General features: G+C 43.6%; 1 protein-coding gene across 3 annotated transcripts in view; it reads right to left on the bottom strand.

Annotated features, from left to right (window-relative positions):
• CDK13 (cyclin dependent kinase 13) overlaps positions 1–26,911 on the bottom strand; it is a 2,153,482-nt gene that overhangs the window by 635,504 nt on the left and 1,491,067 nt on the right. For all 3 annotated transcript variants that reach the window (XM_044064803.1, XM_044064806.1, XM_044064804.1), the window contains one exon: positions 1,691–1,747. In XM_044064803.1, coding sequence (XP_043920738.1) covers positions 1,691–1,747 — 57 coding nt within the window. The remainder of the gene's footprint in view (positions 1–1,690; positions 1,748–26,911) is intronic.

The following is a 26,911-nucleotide window of genomic DNA, read 5'->3' as shown; positions in this document are numbered from 1 at the left end:
ACTGGCTTAGGAGAAGCGTTGTCGGCAGTTTTGGACCTCAACAGCCTCTCTCTGTTTTTTCTTTGTGTTTTTCGGTATTCCGGTAGTCGGATGGCTAACTGATGTCATTTCTGGATAATTAAACCGAGAACCAAAATATTTAGAGGAAAAAATGTACCGACGACGGATAGTGCGTTGATTAAATAAAGCACAAAACCGACAGCAAGGTAGATCGTGGTTAGAGCCTAGGCAAGGAATACAATACAAATGAAAATCCTTATGAGGTATTTGCTTTCCACAACTAACGCAATTATTAAGTTTTACTGACACCGGTTAGGAGCAAGAAAAAGTTTCCCCAATGGAGTACTTAGCTTTTAGTTTAAGACTTCAGTTCTAAAACTTGACTGACCGGTACTTGCGAACTGCTTCTGCTTCGGGCATCGCGCAGCAAGAAAGACTGTTGTAATGGTGTCGGCTGCATGTTTTATACCCCTGATGACTTGACATCATGGAAGAAGGGACAGCAACCGACGCAGGACCCAAGACTTTGTTAATCAGGCCGACTGAGGGCAACCTGCCAGCAGATTACCCAAATGTAATGACTGCAACAGTGAAACACGAAGAACATCTGTCAATATGTCCACTGACATGCATGTTAAATATATTTGTTTTCACATTCATCACAATTTTCTCCATTTCAAACCTATGTATCTTCTTAAAGCTCACAGCAACATTTATCAATTGTTTATTTTCAATTAAATAATCATTTTTATTCATCAAGACAATTGGTAGAGGCCTGATAGCAAGGGCATAGCGGTGGTGGGGATGTGGGCTTGGCTGATCAAGGCAAGATCCCAGTAGCTTTCTCAAAGCAACTGTGGAAGTTCCCATTCTCTTGCTTGGGGAACAATGGCAAGTGTTTACTGTGATGCAGGCATCTACTCTACAACCAAGTGGATAGGGTTAGGGATTTAAAAACTCCTTCGTGGCTACTTCACAGAAGGCCATACCATTGGCCAATCTTTTCATTGGGGAACAAAATGTGTCTTGTGGCTCTTGCCCCAGAGGATATTGTATGGGAACCACAGTTCTTGCCACAGCTGGGAAAGAACAGGTAGCCATGACACTGGCTTAATGGTGATAGGGACAAAATAACGTGTTAGAAAAAAATGCTCGTTCATCAGACAGCTTTTTAGGCTCATCATTATCCAAAATGCATTCTGGGGAGGACATCTGGGACGTACATGGTAAACTACATCTATCCTCGGAAGATGGAATTTGCTTGGAAAAGGAACTTAATTCTTTTTGATGCAAGCTCTGCATAAGAGAAAGAGCTCTTTCATCATTGTATTCCTTTTTACCACTGATATTGGACAAATTTCCATAGGCTTGATCATTCTCATCAGTAATACCTTATATTCAAAGGAGGAGGTCCCAAGATGAATTCTGATCTTGCAGGTGTGTTCTCCCCCTCTAGGAAGAGAATGATCTCAAGAGTATATACATATGTGCATATATCTACATAACAATGCTGAGAGAGAACAAACTACGCACAGCCTACCCTTTTGGAGGATATTATATCCCTCTTTCAACCTTGCTCAAGGTTAGCTTACAATGGACAGTGCTGCATTAATGCCAATGAATTTCAATTTTATTTCAACTGGAAAAAGATTCCCTATTCAAGTACTCTGTTACAAACAATGGGACCTACCTCTCTTCAGAGCTGTATAACCTGGCAAGACCAAAGTCTGCAAGCTTAATTTCACCCCTAAAGAAAAAAATATGAAATTGAGTTTTAATGGCATTTTTTTCAGAATAAATTAAGACACTTACAGGAAAGGCAAGATTAAATACAGTTCAGCATAAACAGCATACAACAAATCATGTATAACAAAAAATCATACAAACTAGAATAAAAAAAAGCTTTCCTGTCTGACTGGTACAAACGACACTTCTCAAATTTCAATGAATGCAGTAAATGAAATCCAACAGCAATAAAATTGCTATAAACACTGTGTGTGAACACTCACTGTATACAGCAGATGAGTTATTCCTATTAGCAGCTCATGTATGAGGGGGATATGGCTTGATAAGTCTGTGACACAGTTCATCTGTTCTGTTCCTGGGTCAGGATTTTTCCTCTAAAGACCCCACATTCACAACCCCATCCCCCCAAAGACCCATGTCTATCTCATCTCTAAGACTGGAATGGACTCAGAGGAGCAATCCTCCAAAGGACCAGAAAACACAACCTTCAGGGTCACAAAGTTCTACAGGATAATATAATGCAAAATCTACATAATGCGTCAATGAACATCTATGAAAATTATATTTTTGCATTGATTTACTGTAAATGTAATTGTTCAGGTGCCCTCACTGTTGTAGTAATTACTTTTGGGAATCCCCATTTTTTGGGAAGCTTGTGCCTGGCTTGAATACCAGAAACTTGTTCCTTCCTGTCTGGCCCGGAACATGCATTACCATCAGACATAGGAAAAGAATGGTCTTTCACCTTTGCATGTCAGGATACTGGGGTATAAAGTCTCATCGGCTGGCACCACTTCCTCACGTATTTTTTGCCTCCTCCCCCAGCTGGGGTTCCACTTTTCTGGCTGGTGACCAGAAGCACAATCTGCCCAGAAATGGTCCCAGTGCAGGAAGGGATGAAAGCAAAGGGGGGCCTAAATTGGGTTAGAGCAGAGTGCACTCACCCAATCCTATAAGGTCAACTAGAGAAAGGAAGGGCTGGTAGAAGGTAATACATACTGCAAAACTGAAGACACCAACATGTACATTTACGGTACAGCTCATACATAACTGTATTATGTCAGTTATATTTCACTGCTGCAATTATTATTTTTGGAAAGATTCCGAGAGCTAGAGGTTGGATAATTGAAGGGGCAAAGGAATGGGTCCCTGAAATGCAGTGGCAAATCCTGCACTGGGACTAGAAGGGGCTGTCAGGTTTCATATCTTAAAGGTGTGGACTGATAACCACATGGTGGCCTCTACAATATAATGAGCTGGTACTCCCCTAAGGAAAGCAACACTGGCAGCAATAGCCCCAGTGCGGTGTGTCCTAATGCTGTCAAGCACCTGCTTACCATATTGTTAGTTACAAAAAGCAATAAATTAGCAATCTACTTGCAAACTACCTGCTAATAACTTTCCTCTTCTTGTTCTTAGCAAATATCACAAATAGTGGTTTGGATTTTCTGTAATTCCTTGTTTTGTGCGAACAGAATGTGAGCTGTCTGAGCACTTCTAGGGAATGCAGGACTCTTTTACCTTTGTTCCTAGGATTTACTGAGACCTCAGATACTACAATAGACATAAAGGAAGGGTATGCATGTAGAGAAACTCTATCCTTATCTGTGGAGAGCCCTTTCTCATCTTCCATAAAGGCTTGTAGCACAGAGATTCGTCTGCTGTAAGTGATGGCCACTAGGTGGCAGTTTTCTAGGTAGTGAATTAGAGGTCAGTGGAGGTAGCAGACTTAAAGATGGGTAGGGGAGTGTTTCTCTACAACAAAATTTAGATCCCAAGAAGGAGCAGACATTCTTCCAGGAGGCCACATGCATATGATACCCTTGAAGAACTGTTTTATGACAGGGTCTGAGAAAATGGAGTGTGAGCTAGTACACAGCCTGAAAGCACAAAAGAGACCAGAGTTGAAAAAGTTCTATTACATAGCTGAAAACATGAGATAGCCTTGGCTTGTAATGGATCTTACCCTTTGCCCATGCACCAGTGCAAGAATCTTACCCATTTGTAACTGTATCAGTTTATGGCACTTGTTCTGGCTTCTTTAAGAATTTGTAAGACATTCTTGAAAAATTGTCGTCTATTAAGTTTAAGGATCATATCATCCACCCTAGCAGCTTCAGGGCGACCAAGTGTGCTTGTATGTTGGACCCTGTGTTCTGAGTCAGTAGGTCCACTTCCAGGGGTGACATCCATGGTTTACCTTTGGCCATGCTATGGAGAATACAGAACCAGTGCTGCCTAGGCCAAAGTAGGAGTATTACAATCACTCTTGGCCGGGTACCCTGGGGACGAGGAACAAACAATGAAAGGCACAGAGAAATAGACTTGTCCAGGACAAGGAGAAGTTATCTGTCCTCCAGGCCATTTTAGTTCGAGCCTGGACCAAAACTTTTGAGTTGCCAGCTTTTTTCTGAAGTAAATACATCTTCTTCTGGCATACCCCACTGACATGTGAACTGAAGGAATATTTCACTTGGGCCTCCATTCATAAGGATCTATCATAGATCTGATGAGTGAACATTGTTTTCTACTCCTGGTAGGTAACTTGGACACTTAGTTCACTCCCATCATCCCCTGTGATGTCTCCCAGGGCTGCACGGTTATCCAGCAAGGAGAAAAGGTACAAGTACCCCTGTGTGCTTATGTACCACATTACTGTAGTACTGACTGCTCTCACCAGCAGAGTTCCTGGTGTCTTCTTTACCTTGATGGCTACTACAGCTTTTTTCATGGCTATAATTTTATTTATTTATTTTATTACTATTTATTTGACATTTGTTAACCAGGTTATTCCTACCTGGCAGCACAGCCTGTTTTCAGCGGAGACCCGAGCAGAAAATCTCCACAGATAAATACAAAAACAAAACATCATACAATATTAACATACAAATGAATATACAAAGAAGAAACATAATTCAACTTATAAATGAACATGTTAGAATACAAGAGTTAATACTGAGCATTTAAATAGCCATGGTACATATTAAGTATACAAAATATAACATAAAAACTTAGATTCTATCTAACAATTACCATCAGAGAGAAATTCAAGTTTGGGAGAATATCAAAGACCTTAAATGAGTTGTTGTGGTAAAGTGTAAGAGCTGAGAGGGGAAGGAGAAGAGGAGGAGGAGTAATTTAAGTGGGAGTGAGACAAGGACAGGTCCAGGAATTAGTAAATAAGTCATTTAGAAGTTTTTTCAAGTTAAGGAAGTTGCTATTTGTTCTTAGAGAAAGGGAAAGTATGTTCCAGGCATTGGCAATGGAGTGGCTGTATAAAGGTTTGCCAATATTTTTATTGTGATTGTAGATGTTGTGAAGCCCCACCATTAGCCCAGTAACCAGTGAGCCTCAATTCTCACCACTAGCACCAGTGGGGGACATACACAGGGAGGATGACAAGTACACACACAGTACTTCCAGATGCAGCTCTCTGCATCAAGTGCAATTTCCCTTAAGAGCACACAGAGGCCACAGTCACTCTGGGAACTTCTCCCTCTTTCTCCAGATCCCCAGTAAGACTCCCCACTGGCACAGCTACAGAGTTGAGATCTCAGCTAAGTGGCCAAACCAAGACCTCCAGTACTCTCTCTGTCCAACCAGTGCTTCATGTCCTATGCACACAATCTTGGAGATTTGTTTTACACACACACACCTGGGAAAGGCTGGCACAGGTTTACTAGCTATGCCCCCTTCTGGCCAGACTATAAGGTAGTTATCACTGCCACCAGCCAACTCTATCAGCTAATTTAAGGCCATTAACAAAGGGTGTCCAATCTTACTGTGTAATGTTACTATCAATACAAATGGTAGTTTGACCAAAGGAAGGCTATCAGGAGTGGCGTACACAGTGTCACCAAATAAATATGCAAGTATTCTTAGAACTTAAATACGTCTCACAATTATCAGCCACAATGACAGGTTTAAATACATTTCATAATAAATAAAAGAACAAGAAAATACTCAGTATATGATCACAATAACATCAGAGTTCAGAATCACAGGAATATGTAAAACACTGCAGACAATCTCAAATAAATAAAGAAATCATCTAAATTATACTTAAGCAATAACTGACGACGTGGTGTGGTAATATTGAAGATTTACCCACGGTTGGCATGGTTTAATCACGAGGGCGAAGCCAGAGTGAATAAATAAAGCCAACCGTGGGTAAATTTCAATATACCACAACCACGGACTCTGTTATTGCTATTATACAATGACATTATTTAAAAAAAAAAAAAAAAAAAAAGAAACATACTTTTCTTAAATAATGCCTTTGTATAACGGTGCATCCGCTGGTGGTGGTATACTGCTTCCTTGTGTTGATGTACTGCGCATGCGTATGGGACTTGCGTTCCTATGCATACCCAGTACATCAATGCTTTGAAACAGAAGCAACGGAGAAAAGAAAGTCTCTGTTGCTCTGTTTTTTTCTTTTTTCTTTTCTTTATTAAAAAAAAGGTTTTGGACACTTTATACCAATGAAAAAAAGTCCAGGCGATCGGACAGTTTCCATTGGTATATTGTGGGATTTTCAATGGGCACGCTGGCCAATCAGCGTGCACATTTTGGAATATTAATTGGGGGGGGGGGGTACATTGTATAATTCACTATATTCCTGACTGAATCTAAGAGAATCACTATACCCTACTTAATGTACTTACACAGCAACAAGGCAGATGTGGTGAATGGGTCTTCAAGGCAGGTCAAAGACAAAATACAGAATTCTCAGTCCCTCTCAGAGTTCATAAATTAATACCTCAAACATTACTACTGGGACAGCTTGCAGAGTGACACCATTTTTTGTCATCTGACTCTACCCACTCTACCCCAGGTAACACTTCCACTGATGCAGCTGGTAGCATTTAACATGTACCTGGGAAAATACACAGACAAGGTTTTTCTTAGCTCTAAGGTAGGTCCTGGAGGTCGTAAAACAATAAAACACTTCCAAGACAATACAGTGAACCTCTATTTCTAGACACCGTGTCTGCTACTGCACTGAAACTGAAAGAGAACATCCTTTTATTACATGGCCATAAAGTAATTTCATTTCAGCTATTTTTCTGACGTCAACCTTTGGTGTTCCAGTTACCATTGTTAAAATATATATACATCTAAACATAAGATATATATATATATATATATATATATATATATATATATATATATAAATAAATAAAATATTTATAAAATATAATAATATAATTATAATATTTATAAAACAAAATAAAATAATATATAATATATATATACATCTAAACAGTTACAATAGTGCAGGTACATTTCTATTCTATTCCAGTAGGATACACCGTGGTTACATTTTTAAGCTCAGTACTTCACAAACCCTTTTGAAAACACACTTCTGTACCAGCAGTTTGATATACACAACATACAGTTCTAATACATTTGTAACAACAATATGAATCATGTTGACACTCACAAATGACATACAATTATTTAAAAAATTCCAGATAGATGGGCTGGCTGTATCTCCTTTTGTGACATTTCTCCCCCCTCGAAGTCTCGCTCTAGTTTTTCAAGTGACCCTTAAGAAACATTGCTTGAGAGGGTTGAGCCTATGCGGGAATACCTTACCCTATTCCCTGACTTGAGATTCCAACTTCTTTGGCACTGCTGACACCCCAGTACAGTGCTGTACTGTTCTATCATATGCCTGCAACCCTAGGCTCCACCATAGTAATTTTGGATGTGGCTGGCTGGCTTCCTGTATTCACAGATCTCCTTCAGACTCCTCATGACTCTTACTGCAAATACTTAGCATCAGGGACTCCTTATCACGGTAAGGTTTCATCATGTTAACATGGTACAGTTTATGCCCCTACCGCCTGCCTAGCAGTTCTACCACGTAGTTAACATCAACTGACCTTTCTTACTACTTTGAAGGGTCCCCTCCCAGGCTGACTGCAGCTTGTTGCGTCTGACAGGAATGAGAACCATTATATGCTAGCCCACAACATACTCTAGCTCGAGCATTCCTGTCATACCAGACATTTTTCTGCTGTTGGGCTTCTGCCAGGTTTTCCTGGGCCAAGCCCATGAGTTCCCTGAGCCTTGTCCTGAGGTTTAGGACATATGCCACATCAGACTCCTTGTGGGATTCACACACACCCTCACACTCATAACGAATCAAATCTAGAGGTCCCCTCACCCTGTGACCATACAGAAACTCAAAGGTGAAAAACCTGTGGATTCCTGGGGCATCTCTCTGTAAGCAAACAGATGGAGCAAATAATTGTCCCACTGCCTGTTAAACTGGTCTGCAAATGCCCGCAGCATAGTCTTTAGTGCAGAGTTTAACCTCTCAACCAGACCGTTAGTCTGGGGGTGGTCTTTAGGTGCTTCACCCACAGTGCTTCCACAGATAAGCCAGCAGGTCTGACATGAAATTGGCACCTCTATCAGTGTTTCTTTTGGGAAACCTACCCTACTGAATATCACTAACAAAGCATTTGCCACTTTTTCTGCTACAATGGAGGACAGAGCCACTGCTTCAGGGTATCTGGCAGCATAATCTACCACTATTTGGATCTACTATTTCCCAGTGGAAAATGAGGTACTCAGAGGCCCCACAATATCCATAGCTACCCCATGAAACGGCTCCTCAATCACAGGAAAAGGCATCAAAGGAGCCTTGACCTTTTCTCCTGCCTTGCTTACCTTTTGGCACTGTTCACAGGTCCTGCAGTACCCTGTTATACTCTGGAAATCCCAGGCCAATAAAAGTTCTGCATAATACGTACCTTGGTACGCTTTATGCCCATATGACCTGCAAAAAGAAAATCATGGGCTATGGCCCGAAGTTCCAGACGGTAGGCTCTGGGAATTACTAACTGCTGTATTCTCTCACCCTCTAGTCCTCCCTCAGGGGTCCACTACTCTATACAGTAACCTTTCATCCCAGTATGCAGATTCCCCTTTCCCTTAAGAATGAGATGCCTCCCTGGCTACCTCCCTCAGTGCCTTGTAATGTAGGATCTGAGACCTGAGCTTGTCTCAACTCTTTCTTTGTAACCCTTCCCAGCTCCCCTTCCACAGGAAGACTGGTATTCTCTGACAGCGGTGCCTCACTGCCAGTCTGGGTACTACTACTCACCTCTGCCTTTGCAGTCACTCTGTCTAAGGTAACATCAGTACCCACAAGCAGTTGTGGCTCACCTTCAGTCCCACTGCCACAGGGTAGCTCCCTCTCTGAGGTAATCACCACACCAGTCCTGGCTTCAAGTCTGTGGTCTGTCTGGGTCTCCCCCAGGCTACCAGTCCACATTTGTCTCCATGCCTAACTGCATGCACACAAGGTACTGCATTATCAAAATCATTCCCTATCAGGACATCTGCAGGGAAATCCTCAATCACCCCTACTTGCTTGCTTCCTTTTCCACTCTCCCAGTCGAGGTGAACCCTAACCAAAGGTATTTGAAATGGGGTTCCTCCTAAAGCTCTGACTGGAGTAGACTGCCCAAGAAAGTAGTGCTCCTCTTTAACCATTGCAAGCTTCACAATGGTTAGGTCAGAAGCTGCCTCTCTCCTAGCAGTGGCCTGTTTCCCATCTACTAAGATAGGATATAACCTCCTGTAGTAGTTTGGCACCCTTGTTGTCTCCAGACAACTTACTGCTGGTTTTCTGACATTCCCACTTACTGGCTCTCTTACCTTTTGTTCCTCACTTTGCCTCTGTGAACATCTATATGCTACATGGCCCCACTGGTTGCATTTAAAACACTTAAACCTTGGGTCCTGGCCATGTACCTGAACTAGTGGCTTCCCCTGCTACTGGTAGACTATATTGGGGCTGTCTAGGCTGCCCGCCATGGGTTCCCTTTGACTCACAAGCAACACTGGGTATCCCTTTCCCGTGCAGTGATGCCCTGCTTGCTAGATATAGGTCTCCTTTTTCCCCCCAACTCATCTGCTGTGTTACATTCCTTATCTGCTAACCAGACGTTCTTTTCTTCAGGCAAAGAAGTGCTAAGGGCTTGTTCCCTCACCAAAAGATCTGCCAGTCCTTCAAAAGTAGTGACCTGACACCCACTCACCCATCTATGAAAATAAGTGCTTAACTCCGCAATACATTCACACATGCTTTTAACTGCCTTGCGTCTATGCTCATGAAACTTTTTCTTACAAGTTTCAGGTATTAACTTAAAACACTAACCATTTTGAACTGTATTATAATATAAGCAATCAGTATCAGACAATTTAGAAAGAATAGTTGTGTAAAATCTTACCATAACCATAGATGTCCTTTTCTTCTATGTTGCAGTATTCTTACTGTGGGATTCTCTGCCGAACGTCTGCTCCCATACAAAAGCTTAAGCCTGGTTGCTGCTGGTGTGTGGGAAGTGACACGCAGGGCTATAAACCAGGGGCCTTAAATGTGACGTCTGCACACAAAAACCTCAGAAATGACTGCCAGTCAGACAGTAGTCTAGGTGGTGCCAAATGACGTCCTCCTGAAGGGTGAAATGCAATTGACAGCCTAGTGTGACCATAGTCTAGGTGGTGGTCCTATCATGCCCCACAGACAGGTTGAAGTTAACGTAGGGGGTTTGGTGGGAGGGAAGACATACTGCAACATGGAAGAGAAGGACATCTGTGGTTATGGTTAAGATTTTACACAACTATTCTATGTCCTTTTATTCTCATATTGCAGTATTCTTGCTGTGGGAGAGTACAGTAGCTTAGGAAGGAAGGGAGGAGGTAGAGGTAGCAGATTCCAGAAATCCTTGCAGGACTGCCCTTGTGAAACCTGCTCTGGAGATGTGATCCAGTTTGTAATGCTCGGTAAAGGTATGTATAGTGGACAAGGTGGCTGCCTCAAGGATGGAAGTTGTGTCTAGGCCCTTGAAGAAGGCTCTAGAAGAGGCAATTGCTCTAGTAGAGTGCGCTTTGAACCCGCTGATGAAAATCCTTTATGTGGTAGGAATAGCAGAAGCAGACATTCTTCTTAATCCAGCAGGAAATAGTTTGTTTGGATACTGCCTTGCCCACAGCCCTGGGATAGAAGGACACAAAAAGTTGTTGAGATTTTCTAATGGTCTTAGTTTTGCCCAAATAAAACCTTAACACCCTGTGGACGAGGGAGTGCAGTATTCTCTCAATGTCCACTTAGGCATGAAGGACGGGTTGGTGCGCATGGTCACCCTGTCTTTCTGGAAGACAGTGTAGGGAGGGTATGCCATGAGCACCTGTAATTCCGAAACTCTTCTGTCTGAGGTAAGGGCTACCAACAGAACAGTTTTCCATGTGCACATCTGCAGGAATGCAGAGTTGGCTGGCTCAAAGGGGGCAAGTGTAAGTTTTTCCAGGACATAATTTAGGTCCAAGGGCGGTGGGATAGGCTTCCTTGGTAGTCTTATGTGCAGCGTCCTTTCAAAAATAATTTAACATCCAACCTGGAGAGTAGAGGAGGGTCCAAGTGTAAGTATGCAGAGACGGCAGATATGTGAACAGTCACTGAAAATTATGAAAGGTCTGCCTTTATGAGCTCACAGATACAGGTTAAGACTAGAGGAACATTTGCTTGAAAGAGATCCCTAGGTCTTCAGAGACATCATTTGGAGAACCTTTCCCATTTGGGAATATAGGATCTCCTTGTGTTGGGTTTCTTGGTCTCCTGCAGGATAGATAGTACGTTCTCGGTGTAGTGGTGCCTGAAGGAGACTAAAAGTTTATCACCCAGAGGGTTATGCATAGCATCTCCAGGTGTGGATGGATGAGAGTTCCCTTCTGTTATGCGAAAATGTCCACCTTGTGAGGAAACTTGTGGTGACTGCCCTTGATGACAGATTGAAGAAGCGGGAACCAATGCTGCCTTGGCCAATAGGGAGTCACCAGAATGATTTTTGGCATGTCCTTCTTGATTTTCAGGATGACTTTCTGAATGAGAGGAAAGAGAGGGAAGGCGTACAGAAACCGTATCCTCCATGAGGTGAAGGCGTCCACTCTCCAAGCGAGAGGACAGGGATCCTTGGTACAAAAGTTTCTCAACTGTCTGTTTTGGGGGAGGCAAATAAATCTATTTGTGGTGTGCCCCACTGATGGGCAATGTCTAGGAATATTTCTCTGTGAAACATCCACTCGTGATGCAGAGAGAATGATCTGCTGAGAGCATCCACTTGGTGCTTTGTCTGGGATGGGATATAGACTGCCTCCACAGACATGTTGTTCCGTGAGGCTAACTCCCAAATTTGCACTGCTAGCCTGCACAGCGACCTGGTCCCCACTTGTTTGTTAATGTACCACATAACAGTGGTGTTGTCTGTGAAGATTTGAAGGGGACCTGGCTGTAAGAGAGGGAGAAAGGCCTTCAGGGTTAAGTGAACTGCTGTCACCTCCCTTATGCTGATGTGTTTTTTTGGGAGGGATGCTTGCCAGAGGGCTTGCACTTTGAGGCCATTCATGGTTGCCCCCCAGCCCAGATCTGAGACATCTGTGTGCATTTGTTGATTTGGTGTGGTGGGGTTGAAGGGGTAAACCCGGATTTAGTTGTATCTGTTGAATTTACCACTTCAGTTCTGTTTTTAGGCAAGGGAAGAAGGGTATTCAGAAGTCTAGAGGGTGACTGTGTTGGGACTACACATTCTATAGATACCACTGTAATTTCCTCATGTGCATCCTGGCTACAGGCAACATAGGTATTGTGGCTGCCATAATGCCCAGTAGGCACATGAAATGTCTGGCAGACAGGTGGTCGACCTGGAGAAGGTCCTGGAAGTGGTTGATCAGGGTAGTCACTTTGCCCTGAGGGAAGAAGGCCTTCATCAGGTCTGTCTGAATCCTGCATCCCAGGAAGATTTTGTCCTGATCTGGGGAGAGGGATGATTTGGCAAAGTTGAGCGTGAATCCCAACTCCTGTAGCAGAGACATGGAGAACCATAGATGATTTGTAAAGGTGTCTTCCTCTTCTGCAAGAATGAGAATGTCATCCAGGTAGGGTAGATATGAATACCTTTGGTCCTGCAGTAGGCTATGGCTGGAGCTAGGCACTTGGTGAAGACCCTTGGTGCAGTGCATAAACCAAAGGGCAAGGCAGTAAATTGAAAGTGTGAACAGGGTCCAGCAAAATGTAGGTACTTCCTGTGGTTGGTATGTATGGGAATGTGGAGGTAAGCCTCCTTCATGTCCAAAACGGCCACGAATGCCTTGGTGGCAATAGTGGAAGCAGGTATTGAGAGATAGCATTCTAAAGGAAGGGACCTTTCAGAAAGAGGTTTAAGAAAGATGAATCCAGGATTGGCCACCATGGGCTGTCCTTTTTGGTACCAGAAATAGCCTGGAGTAGAAACCCTTTACTTCCTGGCCTGGTGGAACAGGTTCGATGGTTCACTGAGCCAAAAGATCCTGAATAATGTGAGGAATTGGGTGAAGCTGGTTCTTGGGTGGAAAGGGAATGCCCTGCAGTGTGGGTTTTTCCTGACAAGATAGGAAATATCCTTTTTCCACTACTGCCAGAACCTAACGGTCTGAGGTGATTTCTTTCCAGAGGGGCAGACAGTGAGAGAGGCAGGATGAGAGGTGGAAGTGATCAAAGCAGTCAAGCACTGTTATTTCTGTCATGAAAGGGCCGTCTGTGGGTGGGCTGAGAAGGAGCTGTCCTACAAGAGGATTGCCTCCTTGCCCCGTTCCTATGATGCAAGATGAAGGGGTGGTGGTATTGGGGGCTCTTCTGACATAGGTAGTCTTAGCAGGGTAACTCCTGTAATATTTTGGTATTGGGGAGACAAGCAAGTGTTTAATATAGAAAAGTTGTGTAAAATCTTAACCATAACCATAGATGTCCTTCTCTTCCATGTTGCAGTATTCCACATATGGGTTTAATCCTCTCACTTCATGCATGTCTGGCCAGTATGCAGAAGTTTTCAGTCCCTAAATGGTGCATGGGGCATCTGATGTGGCTCAAGAAACATGAGCAATAAAACTGACGTCTGCACGCATCAGCCCTCAGGAAGTGCACTTCTGTGCACTTACCATAAATGCAGATGTTCGAGTGTATTCACTGTTGCAGTCATCACATTTGGGTTATCTGCTTGCAGTAGCCCTCAGTCGGCCTGATTATCAAAGTCTTGGGTCCTGCATCAGTTGCTGTCTCATCTTCTGTGACGTCAGGAAGTCAGGGGTATAAAGCATGCAGCCAACGCCATTTCATCAGTTTTTCTTGCCCCAGATGTCAGGTGCCCCCCTAATGGGAAGCAATTATGTGTATATATATATATATATATATATATATATATATATATATATATATGTGTGTGTGTATATATATAAAGAGTATACCGCCAAAAGAAAAAGCAAATGCACAAAAAAACATTTAGCCATAGTAAAGGAGAGTAGAGGTATAGCCAAAAGAAGTCAGGGGGCTGGAGGGAGGGTAACCAGGACTGCAACAGTGAATACACTCGAACATCTACATTTATGGTAAGTGCACACAACTGTACTATGTTCTTCGTGTTTCACTGTTGCAGTCATCAAATTTGGGTAGATTCCCACAGCTAAGGATGGGAGGAGGAATTTAGATAGCATTAGGACCAGCAATAAGGCCATGTAAGACTGCGGTGGCAAAGCCAGCTCTGGATTTAGAGAAAATTGGCAAATGGTAATGCTTGGTGAAGGTATGTACAGAAAGTACAGTTTTGTACCTACCATAAATGTAGATGTTCGAGTGTTCACCCTGCTGCAGTCATCACACTTGGGTTATCCTGCCGTCAGGCGGTCCCGCAGTCGGCCTGAGTTCCAAAGTCTTGGTCCGGCGTCGGTTGCTGTCACTTCTTCCCTGACGTTAGTGCGCCAGGGGTATACAAGAGACATCAGATGCCATTTTCTTCAGTTTTTCTTGCCGCAGATGTCAGGTGCCCCCAATAGGTAGGCAATATATATATATAAAAAAGTACATATAAAAATAAAACAAAACCTTCAGGCACAAGCAAATACACCACAGAGGTTGTATAGGATAGAGTGGTATAGATAAGTCCAGCTAGTTCAGAGGGGATGGAGGGAGGGTAACCTGGACTGAAGCAGGGTGAACACTCGAACATCTACATTTATGGTAGGTACAAAACTGTACTATGTTCATCGTGTTACCCTGCTGCAGTCATCACACTTGGGTTGAATCCCAAAGCTAAGGATGGGTGGTGGAGTTAACAGGGTTAGAAAAAGCTAGTAGGCCCTGCAAAACTGCAGTGGCAAAACCAGCTCTAGTCTTACAATATACAGGTAAGTGATGGTGTTTGGTGAAGGTGTGCACTGAACTCCAAGTTGCAGCTTCCAGAATATCCTTGGTTGGCACCCTCCTGAGAAAGGCTGCTGATGCAGCTGTAGCCCTGGTGGAGTGGGACCTAATGTTAGCAGGTACCGGTTTCCCATGATGCGTGTAGCAGAAACGTATGCAATATCCTATCCATTTTGAAATGGTCTGTTTTGAGATAGCTTTTCCTTGTGATCCTGCAGCATAGGCTACTAAGAGCTGGTCAGATTTTCTGAAAGCCTTAGTGTTACCCAAGTAGTAACGTAATTGCCTGTGAATGTCCAAAGAGTGCAGGAGTTTTTCTCCTTTGTTCTGGGGATTTGGGAAAAAGGTGGGCAAATTAATGCTTTGGTTTAGGGCCACACTGGATACCACCTTTGGCATAAAGGAAGGGTTAGTTCGTAGAGAGAGACTGTCCTGATGAAAAATGAGGAAAGGCTCCACTGCCATTAGTGCCTGTAGCTCTGAGACTCTTCTAGCTAAAGTTATTGCTAGTAGCAGGGCAGTTTTCCATGAAAGAAATTTTAAATCAGCTGAAAAAGCTGGTTCAAAGGGCGGCAGTGTAAGCTTTTCCAGAACAAAGTTGAGATCCCAAGTAGGTGGTGGTGCTCTCCTGGGCGGTCTTATGTTCTTAGCCCCTCTGAGGTACTGTATTAGGGGTGGATGTGAAAATAAAGGAGGATCCGTGTTGTAATGAGCTGAAATTGCTGAGGCGTTGATCTTAATAGATGAAAAGGAAAGTCCTTTGTGCAACATCTCAGTTAAATATTGTAGAATCTGAGGAATGTCTGGATCAAGGGGATTTTGGCCTTTAGCCTGGTTCCAGGCGCAAAATCTTTTCTATTTGTCTGAATAGGTTTTCCTGGTGCTGGGTCTACTTGCCTCCAGAATGACATCCATAACAGCTTTGGATAGAGGTGTGGGCTGGTTGTTTAGGTAATTTGCCATGCAGCCAGGTTTAAAGTCTTGAGCTGGCTGTGTAGAATCTGATTGTCTCGCTGGGTGAGCAGGTGAGGAATTTGTGGTAAAATCCATGGTGGGCCGTGAGCCATGTTCCTTAGAATTGGATACCAGTGCTGGAGTGGCCAGTCTGGTGCAATGAGTATCATTTGTGGCCTCTCTAATCTGACTTTCTGCAGTACCTTTGTTAGAAGAGGCAGTGGAGGAAAGGCATACACTGTTAATGTTTTCCAACTGAATGAGAGGGCGTCCACTTTCCAAGCTTGTGGATGGAATGTCCTTGTGCAAAATTTTTGAAGTTGGTAGTTTTGGGGGTTGGCAAACAGATCTATGTCTGGGCATCCCCATCTTTGAGTTATCATTGCAAATACTTGCGGATCTAGTTTCCACTCGTGGGGATCCATGATGTTTCTGCTTAGGTCGTCTGCCAATGTGTTTTTCTTTCCTGGCAGGAACTGTGCTTGTAATTGAACCTGGTAAGACAGTGCAGTGTTCCACAAGGTCATTGCTTGCCTGCATAGAGGGTAAATGTGTGCCCCCTTGCTTGTTTATGTAACACATTACTGTGGTGTTGTCCGTCTTTATTATTAGTTGTCCTGGGTGTAAGAGGTCCTTGAAAGCTGTTAGGGCATTCTGTACTGCTAGCATTTCTTTTTGATTGATATGCAGATGCCTTTGATCTGTAGTCCATTTGCCCTGAATGCACTGTCCTGCCATGTGTGCTCCCCAGGTATAGTCCCGATGCATCTGTTGTCATAATTTGCCTGGCTGTGGGTAAGGTGAAAGGCTGACCCTTGTTGAGGTGACATGCCTGTGCCCACCATAGAAACTTCTGTTGAAGGCAGAGAATGAGTGGTATCTTTGTTTCCAAGCTGTGGCTGTGCTGAGTCCATACGCTTTTCAGGTACCATTGTAATTTCCTCATATGCAGTTTTGCAAATGGTACTAGTAATATGCAAGATGCCATGAATCCCAAGGCATGCAGAATTTTTCTTGCAGGGAGTTGGGTCTTTGTTGTCATTATTTTGAAGTATTGAGTCAGCTGTTGTTGCTTGTCTGGCGTGAGATAAGCCATCTGGGCCGTTGTATTCAAGCTGGCACCCAGGAATATTATGCTTTGTGAGGGCACGAATTTTGATTTCTTTTCATTTACTGTGTACCCTAGGGAACTTAGAAGGTGTTTGACAAATGCCAGATGCTTTAAAAGAATGTCCTTGCTTTCTGCTTGAATAATGCAGTCGTCCATGTATGGGTATATTTGAATTCCTCTTTGTCTGCAGTATGCAATTACTGGTGCCAGGCATTTTGTGAAGACCCTGGGCACAGTAGATAAGCCAAAGGGCAGTGCAGAGAATTGATAATGGGTTGAACCTGCAATGAAGCGGAGATATCTTCTGCAATTTTGTCTGATAGGGACATGCAGGTATGCCTCCTTGAGGTCCAACGTTACTAGCCAAGCATTCTTGCCCAGCATGGGAAGAAGCTGCTGTAGTGTTAGCATCTTGAATTTTGGTACTTGTAGATAGGTGTTCAGAATTGAAACATCCACAATGGATCTCCATGCTTTGTCTTTTCTTGGGACTAGAAAGAGTCTCGAGTAAAATCCTTGTCCTTGCTCCTGTGTAGGTACCTACTGAATGGCTCTCATGTCCGTGAGAGCTGTAATTTGCTTTTGTGCCTCTGCCCATTGATTTGGTGGCAAGCTTGGCATTCCTTTTATCCTTGGCAAGGTATGAAAGTGGAATCTGTATCCTTGTTTGACAATGTTTAGGACCCATTTGTCTTTTGTGATGATGTGCCAGTTGTCCGCAGAAAGTGCTAATTTTCCTCCCAAGGGAGCTGCCAAGAGAGATTTGCTTGGTAGGTTGAGAATTGAGTCATTGTGTTTGTCTTCTGCTAGCTTGGGGCCTGTCTTCTCCTCCTTTCTGGGTAGCAGTACCCCATTGGCGAGGTTTGTAAGGGCCTTGTGATCGACCTCTGCCCCTTGGGTGTCTGTATTTGCCCCTCTGTGATCTGTCAGACGCTGGAAAGGACCAGTTTTTTGTTGGCCAATTTCTGCTGAAACGAGGGGGTTGTACCTGTAAAAAATCCTTGACCGTCTGCATAGACTTTGCCTTATCCTCCATTTTCTTTAAAACCTCTTCTGCTTTGACACCAAATAATCCATCCTGCTGTAAAGGTGCATCCAATAATTTTGCTTTAACATGATCAGGTAGGGTTTGTTCTTTGAACCAAGCATGTCTACGTATGACAGACCCAGTAACAGCAGCTCTACAGGAAGCTTCCAATGAATCAAATCCACATTGTAAAGTATGTTTGTCCACCTGTTCAGTTGCATCCAACAGATCCTGCATTTCCTTGAATTCAGACTGGTCAGTATGTGTGCTCATTTTTTTGTTTTAATTGAGATATTAGGAATTGCTGATATTTCAGCATGTGAAACTGACAATTTAATGCTCTCATAGCCAGAGTAGCTGAGGTGTATATCTTCTTTCCCCATCTATCTAGGGCTCTGGAATCCCTTATAGAGGGCACAGGATTTTTAGCCATAGAAGCTTTAGCCCCTTTGGGACCCTGGGAAATTGTTTCTGGGTCAGCCACAGGGCTATTATAAAGGAATTTGTTAGAGTCAGGTACTCTGTAGTACCTGTCTGGTTTGGCTGGAACAGGAGGTAGAGAGTCTGGATTTAGACTAGACTCCAAGTAAGCATCATCCACAATGTCTAAAACTGGAGGGATAACAAGTGGTCTGTGCTGGGGTAGTAAAAGGAACTCTCGGAGCCTTTTCTAAGAGGAGATGCTGAGGGAATAGAGTCTTCAGCATCAGAGTCTTCATAAGGGGAAAAGTGTAATCCTGTTCCTCAGAAGAATCTGAGGAAATTGAAACCTGGTCAGAGGAAGCATAATCCTCCTCTTGTCTTGGTCTTTTATCTGGAGGGGGACGGAACCCCTGATTAGGGTAATCAAATCTTCAGCCATCTTAAGCATCTGTTTCTTAGGCATGGGGCCTTGAACTGTAGACTGATGTACAGTCTTTTTTGGTTTTAATGGAGTTTTAAGCTTAGCATAAGATTTAATGGTGAGTGTAGTCGGTCTGAAGACACCTTCTGCAACCGAAGGTGCTTCTACTGCACCGGGATCTCCTTCTGCTCCAGTGTCGGAAGGGCCTAACGAAGATGGCTGCGACGGCCTAGTACACTCCGCTTGAGAATCCGCAGCTGTCTGGGGTTCCAATTCTGCGGTCGTCAAGGGCTGCGTAGGCGCCTCACTGAAAACCGGAGAACCGGCAACAGGCCCAGCAGAGGCCTCGGAGTCTGGCTTGTTCCTAGGCTGCCTATCCTTATCCTTGCGTTTTTTATGCATGCCGGTCGTCGGATGCTCCGACGGCATGATATAATTAAATTTCCTATCAAAGTAATGTCATGCGAAGTCAAAACGGCGTTTGATAGTTCGTTTATTACACCTAGCACAAAACCGACAACCTGTGACATCGTGGTCTGGGCCTAGGCAATGAATACAATAAGAATGGAAGTCCTTATGAGGTATTTGCTTCCCACAAGAGATGCAATTGTTAACTTTTTCTGACATCGGACTGAGGCAAGAAAAAGTTTCCCAATGGGGTACTTAGCTTTATTGAAGACTTCGGACTGAAATTCGATTCGAAAATCTCAGGTGTCAGCCGAACGGCACTTGCAAACTGCTTCTGCTTCGGGCACCGCACGGCAAGAAAGACTGGAGAAAAAGGCGTCGGATGCCTCTTATATACCCCTGGCGCACTGACGTCAGGGAAGAAGCGACAGCAACCGACGCCGGACCAAGACTTTGGAACTGAGACCGACTGCGGGACCACCTGATGGCAGGATAACCCAAGTGTGATGACTGCAGCAGGGTAACACGATGAACATCTCCAGGTAGCAGCTTCTAGGATGTCCCTGGTAGGGACACCTCTGAAAAAGGCTGTAGAGGTAGATTCAGCCTTGGTTGAATGGGGTCCAATCCCCTGTGGGAAAGGTTTTCCATGGTGCTTATAGCAGAAATATTCATTTAGAAATGGTTTGCTTTGAAATAGCCTTCCCCTCTGCCCCTGCAGCAAGCGCCACCAGCAGTTGTTCAGACTTCCTTTGAGGTTTAGTCCTGTCCAAGTAAAATCTAAGTTGTCTGTGCATATCTAAGGAGTGCAGTATGCGTTCCCCTTTGTTCTGTGGATTAGAAAAGAAGGCTGGGAAATGAATGGACTGATTAAGAGCCACACTGGATACCAATTTGGGCATGAAGGAGGGACTGGTCCAGAGGGACACCCTGTCCTCATGAAAGATGACGAAAGGCTCCACTGCCATAAGGGCCTGTAATTCAGATACCCTTCTTGCTGAAGTAATTGCTAAAAGGAAGGCTGTTTTCCAAGAAAGGAATTTTAACTCTGCACTTGCAGCTGGCTCAAAAGGAGGAAGAGTGAGTTTTTTCCAATACAAAGTTAAGGTCCCAGGCTGGAGTTGGGGCTCTCCTGGTAATGAGCTGAAATGGCTGAGGCGTGAATTTTGATGGAGGAAAAAGAAAGGCCCTTGTGAAGCATCTCAGTTAACTATTGTAAAATCTGAGGTAAGTTGGGCGCTGCTGTGCCCATCCCTTGAATCTGGTTCGAGGCACAGTATCTTTTCCATTTTTCAGCATAAGATTTTTTAGTACTAGGCCTCCTTGCCTCCAAAATGACATCCAACACTTGTTTACTGAGGGATGGTAACAGAGGGATTAGGTAATTAGCCAGGCTGTCAGGTTCAGGGTTTGAAGCTGAGGGTGCAGAATCTGGCCCTCCTGCTGTGACAGCAGGGTAGGAGTCTGAGGCAGGTGCCATGGAGCCAGTAGTGACACACTGCGCAAGAGGGGGCACCAGTCTTGGCGTAGCCAGTCTGGTGCAATCAGTATCGTCCTTGGTTTGTCCGGTTTGATATTTAGTAGTATTTTGCAGAGGAAAGGCATAAACTGATAGATTTTTCCAGCTGAAGGACAGAGCATTCACTTTCCAAGCTTGTTTGTGGGGGGTCCTTGTGCAGATGTTGTCCAACTGGTAGTTCTGGGGGGAGGCAAATGGGTGTATATCTGGGCTCCCCCATTTGTTTAGCAAAATGTTGAAAGGCTTTGGTTCCAGTTTCCACTCGTGTGGGTCCATGAAATTTCTGCTTAGTTCATCTGCCAGTGTATTTAGTACTCCTGGCAGGAATTGAGCCTGTAGATGCACTTGGTAGCTCAAGGCTGTGTTCCACAGAGCCATGGCTATCTGGAGAGGGGGTAAGAATGGACCCCCCCCCCCACTTGTTTATGTACCACATAACAGTGGTGTTGTCTGTCTTTACCATTAATTGTCCGGGAATTGTGGTCCTTGAAGGCTGTCAGAGCATTCTGTACAGCTAACACTTCTTTTTGATTGATATGCAGGTACATTTGACTTGGGTTCCATTTGCCCTGAATGCACTTCCCTGCCAGGTGAGCCCCCCATGCATAGTCTGATGCGTCTGTTAGGGTTTGGGTGTCAGGGGGTAGAGTGAATGGTAGTCCCTTGTTTTGGTGGCAGGCCTCTGCCCACCAAAGGAACTTTAACCGTAGGCAAGGTATAATAGGAATCATTGCTTCTAGATCCTGAGAATGGTGACACCATAGGCTTTTTAGATACCATTGTAGTTTCCTCATATGCAGTCTTGCATACGGAATTAGGAGAATGCAGGAGGCCTTGAACCCTAAGGCTTGCAGTATTTGCCTTGCAGATAGCAGGGTTTTTCTGGCCATTAGTTTGAAGTAAGTTGTCAATTCAATTTGTTTCTCTGATGTGAGGAAAGCCATCTGGGAAGTTGTGTTCAAGCTTGCTCCCAGGAATATAATTTGCTGACAAGGTACCAGATGTGATTTCTTTTCGTTTATGGTGTACCCCAGACAAGTTAGCACCTTTTGTACAAATGCCAGATGATTCAAAAGTATGTCCTGGATTTCTGCCTGAAATGGACTATCGTCCAGGTATGGGTGTATTTGAATATTTCTTTGCCTGCAAAATGCAATGACTGGCGCTAGGCACTTTGTGAATACCCTGGGCGCAGTAGATAAGCCAAAGGGCAGTGCAGAGAACTGATAGTGCATGTAGCCTGCTTTGAAGTGTAGGTATCTTCTGCAAGATTGCCTTGGGATGTGCAGGTAGGCTTCCTTTAAATCCAGTGTTGCCAACCAGGCATCTTTGCCTAGCATAGGAAGCAACTGGTGAAGAGTTAGCATCTTGAATTTTGGAATCACCAAAAAGGTGTTTAAGATAGAAAGGTCCAGGATAGGATGCCATGAGTTGTCTTTTCTGGGTACCAGGAAAAGTCTTGAGTAGAAACCTTGTCCCTTTTCCACTTCTGGTACAGTTTGAATAGCCTTTATGCTTGAGGGAGAAAGTACTTGCTTTTGAGCCTCTGCACACTGATTTGGGGGTAGATCTGGCCAACCGTTTGGGGTTGGTAACGTGTGGAAGTGAAATCTGTATCCTTGGGAAACTATATTTAAAACCCATTTGTCCTGGGTAATGAGTTCCCAGTTTTTGGCCTGCAGAGCCATCTTTCCCCCTAAAGGTGCAGTCAGTTGATAAGTGCTTGGAAGTTTTAAAGTTAAGTCATTGAGACAGCTTAGCATAGGGGGGAGTCTTACTACTCCCTGATTTGGAAGTGGGAGCCCCAGCCCCACTGCTTAGTCCTGCGTGTACCCTGGGACTGAAGCCTGGGTGTTCTGCTGGTTCTGGGTTTGGACTGAGAAGGCCTGGAAGAGGCAGGAAAGGACCAATTCTTAGAGGGCCAATGCATACTAAATCCTGGAGGCTGTACTTGCAGGAAATCTTTAACAGTTTGCATAGATTTAGCTTTTTCCTCCATCTTTTTAAGAACTACTTCTGCTTTGTTGCCAAACAGGTGGCCCTGATTTAAGGGAGCATCCAGCAATTTAGCTTTAATATGATCTGGCAAAGACTGCTCCTTAAGCCAAGTATGCCTTCTAAGTACAGACCTAGTGACAGCAGCCCTGCAAGATGCCTCTAGTGAATCAAAACCACATTGCAAAGTATGTTTTCCAACTTGTGAAGCAGAATGCATTAAATCCTGCAAACCCTTATTTTCAGCACAGTCAGGAATCAACATCATTTTCTGTTTAAGCAATCCAATAATATGCTGCTGATACTTCAGCATGTGAAACTGGCAGTTTAAGGCTCTAATGGCCAAGGTTGCATAAGTGGATACCTTCTTACCCCATCTATCCAGCGCCTTGGAGTCTCTATCAGAGGGGGTAGGATTTTTGGCAGTAGTAGCCTTAATGCCCTTGGGTCCCTGTGAAATGGTTTCAAGATCCGCAGTAGGAATTTTAAAAAGGAACTTGTGAGAGTCAGCAACCCTGTAACATCTATCAGGTTTTCTGGAAGCAGGAGGTAGAGAGTCAGGGGCCAAGCTAGATTCCGAAAAGGCATAATCAACAATGTCTAGTACAGGCGGAATAGCTAAAGGCCTGTGTTGGGGCAGGAGTAAGAAATCCCCAAGCCTCTTTTTAGAATCAGAGTAATCCTGGCGAAAATGCTCCCTAAGTGTATGCAAGGTTTCACCAAAAGAAAAATCCTCTTGGGGGGGTGGGGGGTTGGGGGGTGGCAGAGGGAACAGAGTCCTCTGCATCAGAATCCTTATAGTTAGATAAGGGTAAATCCTGGTTATCAGAGGAAACAGAAGTTTCAGAATCCTGGTCAGAAGTATCATAAGCAAATTCAGTCCTAGGTCTCTTAGAAGGGGAAGGTTGGCTTCCCCTGATTAAAGTAATAAGGTCTTCAGCCATTCTTATCATTTGTTTTTTAGGCATAGAGGCCTGACCAAGCAGTCTGGGCATGGTTCGAGTTTTAAGCCTTGAAGAAGAAGATGTCGTCGGTTTAATATGCAAGTCAGTAGGCCTGAATATACCCTCAGAAGCTGGTGCCTGCACAGCAGCTCCAGACCCATCCAAGGTAGAGACATCCGCAGGTTCCACAGATGAAGCATCTCGCGGCATACTAGACTCCGAATAGGTCTCAGTAGAGGCCTGTGAATCTGAAGTAGCGGGTATCAGGGGCTGCGAAAGCACCTCACTGAGTACCGGTGAACTGGCAACTGGCTTAGGAGAAGCGTCGTCGGCAGCTTTGGACCTAGGTGGCCTGTCTCTGTCTTTATCTTTGCGTTTTTTCAGAATGTCGGTAGTCAGATGGCTTACCGAAGACATATCTGGATAATTGAACAGAGTACCAAAATATGTAGAAGTGTAAATATACCAATGACGTATAGTTCATTGCTTAAATAAGGCACAAAACCGACAGCGAGGTACGTCGTGGTCAGGGCCCAGGCAAGGAATACTGTACGAATGAAAATCTATTTGCTTTCCACAAGAAATACAACTACTGACTTTTACTGACATCGGTTTAGAGCAAGAAAAAGTTTCCCAATGAGGTACTTAGCTTTAGTTGAAGACTTCAATTTTGAAACTTGAAAATGAAAATTTCAGGAGTCAGCCGACCGGCACTTGCAAAATGCTTCTGCTTTGGGCACCGCACGGCAAGAAAGACTGATGTTATGGCGTCGACTGCATGCTTTATACCCCTGACTACCTGACGTCATGGAAGATGAGACAGCAACCGACGCAGGACCCAAGACTTTGATAATCAGGCTGACTGAGGGCTACTGCAAGCAGATAACCCAAATGTGATGACTGCAACAGTGAAACACGAAGAACATCTGAAAGTGAGAAGGACCCACCAAGAACCTTAGGTATTTCCTGAATGTGGGCATTACAGGGATGTGTAGATAAGCATCCTTTATATCTAAGGTGGCCATGAACCCTTGGGGGAGTAAGCAGGGGGAAGAGGGAAGGTAAAGTCAACATCCTGAAGGTAGGGACCTTTAGGAATAGGTTGAGACGGGAGAGGTCTAGAAATGGTCTCCATGGTCCGTCTTTTCTGGGAACCAAGAAAATCCTGGAGTAAAAACCTCTTCCTTTTGCTTCTAGAGGGCACAAATTCAATGGTGCCCTAGGCCAATCGTGCTTGCAATGCAGGCTGCAGGAGGTGTAACTATTGTGTTGGGGGCTCTGGGATGCTCTTTCACTCTGGGGGTGGGGGTGATCCAGGTCATGAAGTAACCGTTTTGAAGGATTGACATTACCCATTTGTCTGATGTGATAAGAGTCCACACAAGGAGGCAGTGAGAGAGATGAAGTGACAGAGGTAGAGAGGGAGGGGGTGGTGGAGGCAAGGTAAGCAGTTTGTCAGATGCTACCTGCCCTATCTTGAAAGGGCGGTCTCTCGCTAAAGGAAGGTGAAGCTCTAGCTGGAGTGGGAGGCTTCCTGGTAAGTTTTCTACTTCTGGAAGGAGCTGCAGGGCGAGTGCGCTTCCTTATGAATTGAGTTTTAAACAGTTCTGCAGACTGTTTCCCAAACAGATTATGATCTAGTGGGGCATCCAGAATTTTGGATTTAAAGTCTTCAGTAGTGGCAGGAGCCTAAGCCAGGAGTATCTGCGTAGCACAGATGCAGCAGATCTAGCAGAGGCCTCTGCTGCATCATAACTGCATCTAATCGAGTGCCTAGTAACTTGAGATGCCAGGTACAGTTTAGATGCTACTTCTGTCTTATTAGGAGAATCAGGCAAGGAGGATAGTAGAGTTGTAGCCTGGGATACCAAATCCAGGGCATATTTTACCATATGGGTTTGGTAATTAATTGCCCTAAAAGCTAGGGTGGAAGTGTATATCTTCTTACCCAGCCTGTCCATTACCTTACTACTCTTGTACGAGGGTAGGAATGACGAGGATGGAATAAGTCTAGACGGTTTGTCTGAGGCTACAGCTATCACTGCAGGGTCTGGCAAGGGGGCCTTTAGTAGACATTTGTGGTCATCAGGGACCTTGTAGAAACAAGAAAAAACACTTCTGGATCACAAAGTATCCAAATCAAAGTTTCAACGAAAAACAGAACAAATGAAGCAGCAAAACTGGATTGAAAATTTTCTTTACTAGATTCTGGTACCTCGGCCTTCGCCTTCACATGGAATAACAATGTTCTGCATAAACCAGTATAAATACACACCTCACTTAGTCAATCATATCAATTAAACAATTAATCAATTACATATGAATATATTGCATTTTAAAGAAATACATACAAAATACATAAAATAAATAATATTTCATGATAATAATTATACATCTAAATTCATACCATTGGGAAATAGAGTTCCATTTTGAAGAGAATTGTGTTAAACATGTGGCCAGTATTAACTAGTGATGATTTTTTGAGAAATATAATTCCAAAAAACATTATTTTTTCTTATACAAGATGTAAAAATCTGAAGGAATTGGTTAGAAGCAAGGGCAAGAAGGATAGAGCAATGGATGCAGGTTCTTTTGCTTGCAATAAATGTAAGGTTTGTGACAAAATTATTAATTTAGATGACCATAAAATTAATGGGGTTACATATCATGCACTAGATCATTTTGATTGTAATTCATCTGGGGTGGTATACATTATTGGGTGCAGTTGTAAAGAACGAAAATGGTATATAGGACAAACGAAACGTAGGATCAAGCTAAGAATTTTGGAACACTTGGGAGATATTAGGAATAGTAGACTTGACAGTCCAATTGCAAGTCATTTTCATCAATTTCACAATGGAGAACAAACTGGTTTTGAATTTAGTATTTTGGCAAGACCTTGGGGAATGGGGGAAAATAATAAAAATTTTCAAACTAAATTATTGAATATGGAATCTAAATTTATTATTAATTATGGAACTCTATTTCCCAATGGTATGAATTTAGATGTATAATTATTATCATGAAATATTATTTATTTTATGTATTTTGTATGTATTTCTTTAAAATGCAATATATTCATATGTAATTGATTAATTGTTTAATTGATAT

This window comes from Protopterus annectens, chromosome 3.part0 (assembly GCF_019279795.1).
Source record: "Protopterus annectens isolate FY-2018-M chromosome 3.part0, PAN1.0, whole genome shotgun sequence".
NCBI lineage: Eukaryota > Metazoa > Chordata > Ceratodontiformes > Protopteridae > Protopterus > Protopterus annectens.
The sequence above is the reverse complement of the archived record's forward strand: the minus strand, read 5'-3'. Positions and strand labels throughout refer to the sequence as shown.